This window comes from Thunnus albacares, chromosome 8, assembly GCF_914725855.1.
Source record: "Thunnus albacares chromosome 8, fThuAlb1.1, whole genome shotgun sequence".
In the NCBI taxonomy this organism is placed as follows: Eukaryota; Metazoa; Chordata; class Actinopteri; order Scombriformes; family Scombridae; genus Thunnus; species Thunnus albacares.
The window spans coordinates 17840745-17851327 of NC_058113.1; the positions used below are offsets into that span (position 1 = coordinate 17840745).

Genomic DNA, 10583 nt, shown 5'->3' on the forward strand with positions numbered 1-10583 from the left:
AGCATCCTCTGTCTGAATATCACACCAAACAACAATCTAATGCAACAGGCCCATGATTACGCGACAAAACAACAAAAACAGACACAAACGGCAATAAAACAATTTATTCGATCACAAGATGATGACTTCACACACATTCATAGATATAATTAAGTTAATTCCAATCTATTCACATACTGTTATTAAGCATGTTGTGACCAGAAATGTCGTCAGATAGGCCCGGTGATCCAGTTTTGACATGTCACTCACAGATGCAACAACTTAGTCCTTGATCATATCAGTACTACTGAAGGACTTGCTGCTGAGTTTATTTTGGTCTCTCCTTGGCTCCAAAATTCTAGCTCGTCATCTCCATGGAAACAGGGAAAGCCCCACACGTTGCCAAGGGAACCAAAGTGAAATTTTTTTTTTTTCGGACAAAGTATGAGAGCGCTTTTCTGCAATGCTGCTCCGTTCTGAGTGGGAACAAGGGTGTATATGTGTGTGTTCCCTGCGGGCCCCATTTGGTTGTGAAAGCTCTGATTTAGCTGAGCCTACAAATTTGCTGAAGACTATCCAGTTCACTTGGCCATGTCCTCGGCCACAGCCTTCCCCATTTTATCCTTGAGGTATGCCAATTTCTGCCAGTCTGTCTTCAACTCAAGCCACTCATAGTATGGCACCTGGAACAAGACAAATACATTTATAAAGACATTTCTTTAAAAAGCAAACGAAAACACAATTGTAAAACAGAAACTTTTTTTTAAAATAATGGGACAGAATGCTAGTTTTCAGGTAGACATAGTGGCCCAATTAAAATGCCTTGCAACACTGCAAACCTGAGAGGTAAGTGATATTACTATTGGCTTGGGAGATTGTCCTAGATGAGAGAGGGAGAGCTTGGAATGGCCTAGATGAGGCAGAGCTGTGGCTGGTAGCTCTATTTATACCACAGACTGCAGCGGGGCCCACCTGACTCTCAGCAGTAACAAAGCATTAGGTACATTGTTTTCCTGTTAGCCTGTCAGATACTGCTGCTTCTCTGCCTCTTTTCACTGAAATGTCAGTCACTATTACAGCAAAAAGTCCCTTTTCAATTGGCTTTAGTGTGTGTGTGTGTGTGTGTGTGTGTGTGTGTGTAATAAAAAACTGATCTGAAGAACAAACAGCTCAGCTCGATGTATCTGCAAGGGTGGAGGCAATAAAATAAAACACTGCAAAAAAAAGGCTTTTGCTTTAAAGTGAAAGTGAACCTTTACTTTAAACACTGCTACAAGGGTGGGTTATCCCCTCTCCTGCCTCTGCCTACCTCCACTGTGATGAAGCCAGCCAGGTGGAGATGTCGCTTCATCATGGCAAACCGCCCCAGAAGTTCCTTACTCTTTGAGCCAAAGTTGGGAAATTCCCAAACCAAGAAAGCAAGCCTGGAAACAGATGGACACGAGTGGATCAGAGAGCAAAATCACTTTAGACAGTTAGAGAAAAAGAAAAACAGACAACATTCAAAGGGAGAAAAACAAAACAAAATTTAATACAGCCAAAGTCCACATAATTCTCTTCTATGACTCACCGCCGTGCCCCTACAGGTAAATCCTGGTCTCCTCCTCCGCTGTGTAGATGAGGAGCTTTCAGCTTCAACAAGTCAACTGGTTTGTTGTCATGATCCACTACCAGCTCACCATCTGATTAGGGAGGGAGATGTTAGCTATAAAAAGCTCTTCAAAACACTGCTTCATCTTAAACTTTTACAACAGGTAGAGAGATGTGTTAAATATTGCTTTCTGTGTCAAAGTCCTGTAAAACACAGGCCACGTGACTGCTTATGGCAGAAAATATATTCATGGGCTACCTAGGCCCTCTTACCAATAGTCCATCCATACACAGTGTCAACCCCAGTGCGAAGGGCCTCTGTCCTCGCACCCACCAAACCCTTTAAAGCCACTCTTAGACTGCTCTGCAGGGGGGTGAGGGGGGAGCTGCTGGCCGGCATAGACTGAGCAGTCACCAATAGAGAGGCTACAGCCTCTGAGGCACCTGGATGCTCTAAGTGGAGAGTAGCAGCGATGTGGAGGAGCTTCAGCCGATAATTCTCCGCTCGAACTGGACTGCCCTCTACAGACGAGAAGAAGACAGTGAATGAGTGATGTCAACTCATATGCACCTGTGCTTTTCAAAACCACTTCAAGAATGTTGTAGCGATAAATTGGTTCATATCTGTGAGATACTGAATTAAAGTGACTGCCTAACCAGAAATCTATTGGTGCTGTACTGCCATCTTCTGTACCATATGGTACTTTGACAGTCAGCTCCCAGAACCCTGAGAGATGCCACAGCAGTGCAGGGTTAAAGAACATGTACATATGATACCATCCAGTAATATATAATGTAGAAATAGAGGTTGATTTCTGTTTCAGGACAGCAAATGATCTGGGCATTTCTAAAAAGAATATATTGTACTATGGCTGCAACTAAATTATTTTCATTATGGATTAATATTCAACTGTTTTTATTAATTCAAATAACTTTTTTTTTTAAAGAGGTGAAAAGTGCTCTTCTTTAAAATTCTAAATACTAAATCTACTAAAACCAAATATATCCAGTTTACCTGTACAATGATCAATGAGCAGTAAATGGTGCATAATAAATAATTAATTCATCAATCAATTACCATCTTTGGTGATTAATTTTCTGTTAAATGACAATCAAATATTCTGCCACCATATAATTGCAGTATTCTATATTTAACAAGCTATAAGCTTGGTAAATATACAGTAGGTTAATGATCAGTTTTACAGTTGACAATGATCAGGTGTACTGATGTTCTTTTGTTTATGACAAGTTAAGGAGGGCACTCAGATGGGGCATCGTCACCAGTTGCCTGAGCAACTTTCATTCACCAGCATCTCTCAGTTTAGAGGAGCAGGTGCTTTATTCCAAGTTTCCCCTGAACAGCTGACAGTGATGTATGCAAAAATATGAGCAAGATTAACTGTACTGAGACAACGTGTGTATTTGCATATTTATAAAGTCACCATTTATCAAAAACAAGGAAGTGTGGAAGTAGGATAAAAACCCTGCAGCTCATGTTTCTTACCTGACAGAGTAGCAACGTGTTTCTGTTGTGTGAGGGGGATGAGGTAGTGAGGCTTGGCCTGCTGTAGTACACACAGAGACCACACCACGTCTGTCTGCAAGAAAGGCTCCAGGTCTGCGAGAGAGGCCTCCAGTACAGAGTGAACCTTTACACAAAACAGACGGAGTGAATAAACACTAGGAAGCAGAAGCAACCATGTAGTCAACAGAGAGCCTTTGTTGTCATTAGTACCTTGCTATAGAACTCGTCACTTTTGCTGGGCTGGAAACCCAATCTGGCAAATGTCATGAGCAGATTACAGAGCTGAAGGGTGCTGTAATTCTGACTGTTTGCTGTGTAGTGCTGGTAAAAAAAAAAAAAAAAAAAGTACACAGGGAAAGTTACACAGTGAATGATAAAAAATCTTATTATTAGTTCATTTGAGATTAGAGATGAAGAACTGTTCAAAATTAATTAAATACAAATTAGTCTTTGTTGTATGACTGACCACAGCAAAGGCCTCAAAGAGAGGGATGTGGAGCCACTTGAGAAAGCCCAGTGATTTTGCGCAGCGTGTGACATCGACAGGGCTGAGCTCAGGGACTCTGGGTAACAGCTCCGAGGCCATTCGCTGAAATACCTGAGACTGGTGGAAATTCAACTTCCCTAGAGATGAGCAAAGACAAAGGTGTTACTGCTAGCATTATGTAGCATGTTACTGTGCAGACGGTGCTTTCATTACTTCTGACTTGCACTACACATTAAGATGCACTACACATGAGAATGTCTGCCAGTAGCCTAGCGTAAATAGTGGAAAATTTGTTTTTCTCTTGTCATCTTTTAAAATTGTATGAATAAGCTTAATTATGAAAAAACTAAAAAGACTTGTTGATTAGCACTGAAAACATAAAATATCACCAATAGCTACTCCCATATAAAAGACAGAGCAGTTGTAAAGACATTACAGTTTCAGCATTAAATCCAACTAAATACTGTATTAAGTGCCCACAAATGGGGTTTTTAAATCCCATGTCTATGGTCTTCTGTGCCTTTGCTGGTCCTGATTAAACATGTTTCATTCGCTTCTACTTCTTCACTACTTTGTAAAATTTTTACTGTCTGGATATAGACATGACACTTTAATTTAAGTCAGTGGACCTTCCACTCCTTAAAAAAGATAGCAAGATCAAGATAAAAACAAAATGGTGGCTTAAGGCAACTGAGACATGAAAATACAGTATGTTCATTTGGTTTATGCTTTCCTTCCATGTTAAATGATATCTTCTGATTATGAGTGTTATTACCATAAGCATAGGCCACGTCAAGTATCAGTGTAGTGGTGAATTCTGACGACGGCTTCTGGAGAAGGTGGTAGGACAGAGCTCTGAGGAGCGGGACAGATCTGCGGCCCAGAGTGGCCAAAGATACACAAACTTTGCGGATGTCTTCTGCTGAAAAGCCTTCTGCAAGCTCCAAAGCCTACAAAAGTGACAGGTAGGGGGTTAGTGGCTGTTTGGGATTATGGACTAAATGTACCGCCACCCACTGGCGCTCTCACAGGCTTAGTTTAGATTTATGCTCCAAAAAGAAAAATAGTCTGATTGAAAATAGGTTTTAACTCTCCATAGGTTGGCTGGTTTTTGTTAGTATGCACATAATTTCTTAACTTTTGTTCACCTTCCATTGGGCTGCCACCCCAGACATAATATAGATTTATTCTAGTCTGCATACTCATGATTACATACATATTACTACTTTTTCTACTATATGCTCACTACTGAAACTCTTTCAAATGTTTTTCTCTTCCTTCCACAGAGAAAGACAGTTTCAAGCTTTTAAAGACGGCAATTTACATTCTGCAGCAACTTTGATCTTAACATGTTCACCCGGGACATTGACTCTGTGTGAAATGGCGATGGATACCTTGTCCTCTAGTCTGTCCATCAAGGTTGGTGACAAGTGTTGTCCTTTGGATATTAATGCACTGACAGTTTTAGCATCAGAGATTTCAGTCCAACGCAGTTCCAGCTGTTTTAATGCAGCGTTTACTATTGCCACATCCTGCTGTCCTTTCCTGCCTGCCCCCCAGTGTACCACGAATCCCAGCTGCTTATAGGTTAGCCTGCGGACTCGCCACAGAACCTCTGTCTGGACGGAACTGAGTACTGAATCAGTTGCGGGCACACTCATAATCCAGAGAGCGCGCAACACCGACACTAGAGTGTTGTTCCATATTGAAGACATCTGGAAGAAAAACACAGGCGTAAATGAGTCATTAATATTGACAGGTAAGCAAAAAGGGCCTGGATAAGATGTCAGTCACCTTACATTATGTATCTGGCTTCCCTACCTGCTGAGTTATGGTATCCATCATATCTTGTAGCCTTGAATCCATCATCAGATCTGGATGTTGTTCCTTAAACTTGCCCTTCGTCTTCAGCACCAACCGAGTCCACTTCATCAGAGCAGTAGCAGCTTGATTACCGTTTCCTCTGTGCTCTGCCCAGGCCACCAGGACGTCCTCAGGCACTGCTGCCTTTTCAACCAGCTCATCCAGCCGGGTACGTGTAGGCATGCTCGGAAAGGTGTCTTCCTTGGCGATCACTCTCCCCTCACACATTTGCCTCTCTGTGATGCACGGCCAGGCCTGACTCCTCTGCACCTGTAGCAGCCCAGCCACAGTCTGAGGCAGGCGAGCAGCAGTCACAGCTGGAGCCTGGGAGGAAGCCCTGCAGAGCAGCCGGGCATATCTGCCCAAGAGGCGACTCGCCATTGCGCCCCAAGAGACAAAGACAGCAGTAGCAGGTAGTAGAGAGGAGATATGAGAACGTTTTCTCACAATTCAGCAGCCCGAGTCACCATCACACATCTGACCTGAGGAGGAAGTGGAGAATTCAGCAAGAACCAAGCTGGTGAGCATTTTAAACAACACCTCCCATCCCCTCCACAACGGGCTCGTTAAATAGAGAGCACCTTCAGCAACAGACTGATCTCCCTGCTTTATACCATTATTATTGTACAATGTATAGGCTAATCATAATGTTTCTATTGCATGCTGAATAACAATAATAATTCTACTCTTAAATGACTTTTTATATTTTATTATATACTATGTAAATAATAATTGCACAATTGATAATAACCTTTTCATCTATCTCACTAGTCTCATTGTATTATCTGTATAGCCTACTACGTATATAATTACTGCACAATGCATAAAAATAACCATTTCTATTTTACTATTTAACTATTTTATTTTATTCTATTCTTGAATGGTCTGGATGGTGCTGTTGTGACACTTAAATTCCTCTTGGGATTAAGAAAGTATTTCTTATTCATATTCTTATTGAAACTATGTATGTAGTTAAAGTGAGAGGTCAGCAGGTTAAAGAGCCATATACCTAAAGAATGAACTGATTCTTCATTTACTCAATGAGACTTTCAATTAGTAGCAAACACAAACTGTGAAAAAGTACCGATATGTTTACCAAAGGCGTAAGTCCTCTCACAGTAACTATTACTGTGATCACTGATCTTTCCAGCGACTACCACAGAGCTCTTGGCAAGTCCCAATGAGGGTTGTGTAACTCATAACGCAGCCACAATATATAAGCAAAGACAAGTGGATATCAGCTATCTTTCTGCTATTGTAACTGTGACTGAAACCACATCTGTCCACCTGAAAAAGTGATGTTACACAAGGTGGATGTTTCTGCTGTCATGTAACATCAAATCCTGACCTTGTCGCGGAGAGAAAGAGACTTGCAGCGATTCACTTCCTCTCACAGGATTGGACCTTATTCACAATGCTAACATGCAGGCAAAACTCACACCGCCATCACCTGTGTCACATTCATACATAGCTTACCTCGATTAATGATATCTTTAGTAAAAAGCGGTTCACATGGAGCTACTTGTCAGTGACGGTCGCAGGAAAATGACGTGGTGCGACGTCGTCACGTGGCCGGCCGTTTATCTCAGAAGATTTTCCTTGTTAAAGTCACAAATGTACTCACAAACATGTTTTTTTTTTAGCAAATTACTCTACATGGTGATTTTCTGTGGAACTCCCATTTTTCCATTCATTCATTCAGTGGGAAACAACATTTGTTCTCCCCAACAAACTGAAAGAAGTACATTACAAAAATGTGCATAATTTATATCCCACCAACAAATTCCTGTCAAGATTCGTGGATATCGATTACAAATGTGATTTTTGTAAAAATGAAGAGGACACAACTAAACATCTACTTTATGTGTCAGTATACTACGGAAGCCGAGAACGGCCGTGCTTGCATGTTTTTATTTTTATTTTTATTACCGTTATCTCGAGATCATAAATTAATGAATTTCGTTATCTCGAGAAAGCAAACTTTGTTATGGGTGGCTCACTAACTACACTGTCCAATAGCCAGAAGTCAGACTACATGGCAGAATCTCTGATACGAAAAAAAATACTTAGACTAATGTCTAATGTGTGTTTCCATGACAAAATAATATGTATTGTTATATTTTCATTAGGTGCATTATTGATATGATAAAGGCACCTAAATTGTTAGTGGCGTAAACTGAACCATCATGACAGCCACTGGAGTACATTATGCAGTGAATGGTTAAGGTTATGTTTATTTATTTAATATCCTGAGGTTTTGAATTGTCATGAAATGGACAGGTATTCTCACTTCTGTTGTCAAGTAGACATAGCATACCCATGTATTGATATGGCTTGAAAATAAAGAATACATAGACATTCAAGAAAATATGACCTCTCAGCCTGGTAAACAGTAGAAAGGTCAGACCTTTTGTTTTCTCTTGGTTGTTATTATCTCGTTATCTTGACATAACAAAGCTTGTTTTCTCGAGATAACGATCAGGATTCTGGGAGAAAAAAATTTGAGGATTATTTTGACACTCAAATCAACTATTCAATTAAGCTTGAAGCCAATGGTGTAATATTATACTATTGAAACAAAAAAGCAGAAAGTTCAATGGACTGTCTATTCATACTTCTATTTATATTCTGCTTTTTTGCACACATATAGTTTTTTTTATCATGTCAATATGCAAATGCCTGGTACACTCCCACTACACAGAAATGTAAATTACTCTCCCCTTTTTTACACTGTTATGTTTTTGTTTATATTCATTGTTTAATATTCATGTTTATTCCTTTTTCTGTTGACATTTGGACCTGATTGAATTCCTTGTACTTGCCACTTGATGAATAAATAAATCTGATTCTCAAACTTTACTTGTTCCATAAAGAAATGCCACTGGCATTGTGTTTAATTTACAAGCATAACTTTACTCCTCACAGGTTTTTTATTTGGAACAATAGATATTTTATATAAAAATAAATCTTTTTTCAGCAGTGGTTTAGTAACAATATTTATTATTAATTCAATCAACATGGTCAGTTCTATAATCATGTTGAATTTAGTCAACACTATGGAATTCCTGTTTCTCCATTGTCTTTGATGCTGGGCCTTCAGGTATCATTTCACTTTTTAAAGGACTTAAGGGAAATGGCAATCACCCTTTACTGTTAGATGTACCTGAAACATCTGTTGGGAAACAACTTGTTTTTCATGGCAAACTAAGAATAAAAATATGACAATCAACTTTCTCAACGAGACATCATAAGTGCACCCTCTGCCTTATCATATTGGTCCACATTTGTTGGAGATATTTGTTGAAAAAGAGTTTGGCTATCACTGCGCATATTTATTTATTTATTTATTTATTTATACTAACTTAGTCCAAGAGATATCTTTTAAAATGCCTCACAGGTTTTATCCAACTAATCATTATTTGGAGAAACTCAAGAAAGACATTGATGTAAATTATACATTTTGTGGGAGGTCAGAGGAACAACAAAGTAAGTGCTGATCATAACTACCCTCATTTTACATTACTTTGGAAAAATGTATTATTCACTGAACAAGACAAGAATCTCTGCTCACACTTCTATTTAATTAATTTTCTTACTATTTAGACCAAACTTTATATTCACAAATCAGAATTCTTAAGCAAAAAGAGCTGACTGTGTATATCAGATACATCTCTTCTATATCTGAATATACAAACAAAGCTGTTAAAACTTAGAACTACTGTAAGCTTTACAAGATATTTATTTAACCATTTCTTTTTTATCACAACTTTTATTCCCCCTAGCATATTTGTAGACACAAGCTTTAAATTTGTTGTATACTTGTTTCAGTGAAGAAAAAATATATTTTTTTAAGATGTTCCTTGTTAGCAATCAGCAGCCTTGCAATATAGGTGAATGGGCCTTAATTTTGTGGTACCGGGTACACTTAATTATGAATTTCAGAAGCATGTATTTCCTAAAACAGTGTGAAAAGCTGCACATCTGGCTTTTTCCAATTAGTGAACTGACCCTCAACTTAGCTAAAGAGCTTTGTGTTTTGGTTCCTCTATCTGTGTAAATGTCTTTCTCTCCCCATCTTCTCCTCTCTTCTCTCCGTTCTCACCACCCTCCCACCCCAGAAACGTGCAGCTAGAGCTGATAAAATAGTGTGATAACATTTCTGTGATTACAGAGCTACTGTCACTCTACGGAGTACAATATTGACCCTCTTAAACACAACTTATCTCACCTGGCTCTTATTTACCCAACATGCAACATGTTCAGGGCAGGAACAGTTAAGGGACAATGTGACCTTAGCTCCATTTTTACTTACTTCTCCTCTGTACAACATAATATAATATGATTCAACTACAGCATTTAATAGAAGTTTGCTGCCATGTTGTAGAGTGACTTTGAGTATACTGTCTGGTATAAAATTTGGCTATGTATATAGGTATATTTCTTAGCCAACAGGCATTATTAATTATTACATATAGTGTTTTGATGGAGTCACTATAATTTGGCTCACTGTATCTACAACAGTGTACCTTTTTAACCTCTATAAGTGTAATTCTTGCTTTTTTCAGAGGTTTTTTCAGGTTTTTGATGTCATGTTGAAAGCGCTGCTGACGTATGTCTGATATAATGGCACCCTTAACAGCCTATCACAGCACAGGTTAGTGCTTATCCTGAATGTCACTGAAACAATAGACCTTTTTCACAACAGAAATTTGGACCTGCTATTGCAGGAAACACACAGGTGTAACTAATAACACTAATCATGGCTTCTCTCCATTCAACTGTATCAGTAAACCATGCCAATAGGCCTTTTTCACACCAGACATTTTGACTTGTCATAGAGGGAAAAGCACAATATGGACCCTAAAAACAAAGTAGCTTAAATGTCTGCTGTGAAAAAGGCCTAATGTGTCTTTTTCCCATTCTTAGTCAATTGTTCAGCTCATTATTTTGGATGATGAGCTGAACATTTGATTGATTTTTGAGTTATTAAAAGCATAACATCCACCAAAATTGATAATTATAAGCTTTCTGATGATTCTTTTGCAATTTTGTCATAAAAAGTATATCAATAAGTGCTGTGACTCAGTTTTACTGCTGGTAATTGATTGGATGGGAGCAGAATGAAGTCGGACAAATTAA

The 10583-nt window shown here is 39.0% G+C and overlaps 1 protein-coding gene across 2 annotated transcripts; it reads right to left on the reverse strand.

Annotated features, from left to right (window-relative positions):
- Positions 1 to 89: 89 nt before the first annotated feature.
- tbrg4 (transforming growth factor beta regulator 4) lies at positions 90 to 7018 on the reverse strand. 2 transcript variants are annotated; one of them, XM_044359827.1, is made up of 11 exons: positions 6921 to 7018; positions 5403 to 5926; positions 4976 to 5296; positions 4357 to 4531; positions 3561 to 3718; positions 3305 to 3415; positions 3074 to 3218; positions 1843 to 2091; positions 1550 to 1661; positions 1289 to 1403; positions 90 to 662 (listed from the first exon to the last, which is right to left on the reverse strand). In XM_044359827.1, exons 2-11 carry the CDS (start codon positions 5823 to 5825, stop codon positions 561 to 563), a joined length of 1911 nt encoding a protein of 636 aa, XP_044215762.1. In that variant the 5' UTR covers positions 5826 to 5926; positions 6921 to 7018; the 3' UTR covers positions 90 to 560. The 2 variants fall into 2 exon arrangements, with proteins under 2 accessions (XP_044215762.1, XP_044215763.1); XM_044359828.1 differs by lacking the exon at positions 6921 to 7018 and adding an exon at positions 6793 to 6880.
- Between the last annotated feature and the right edge of the window lie 3565 nt (positions 7019 to 10583).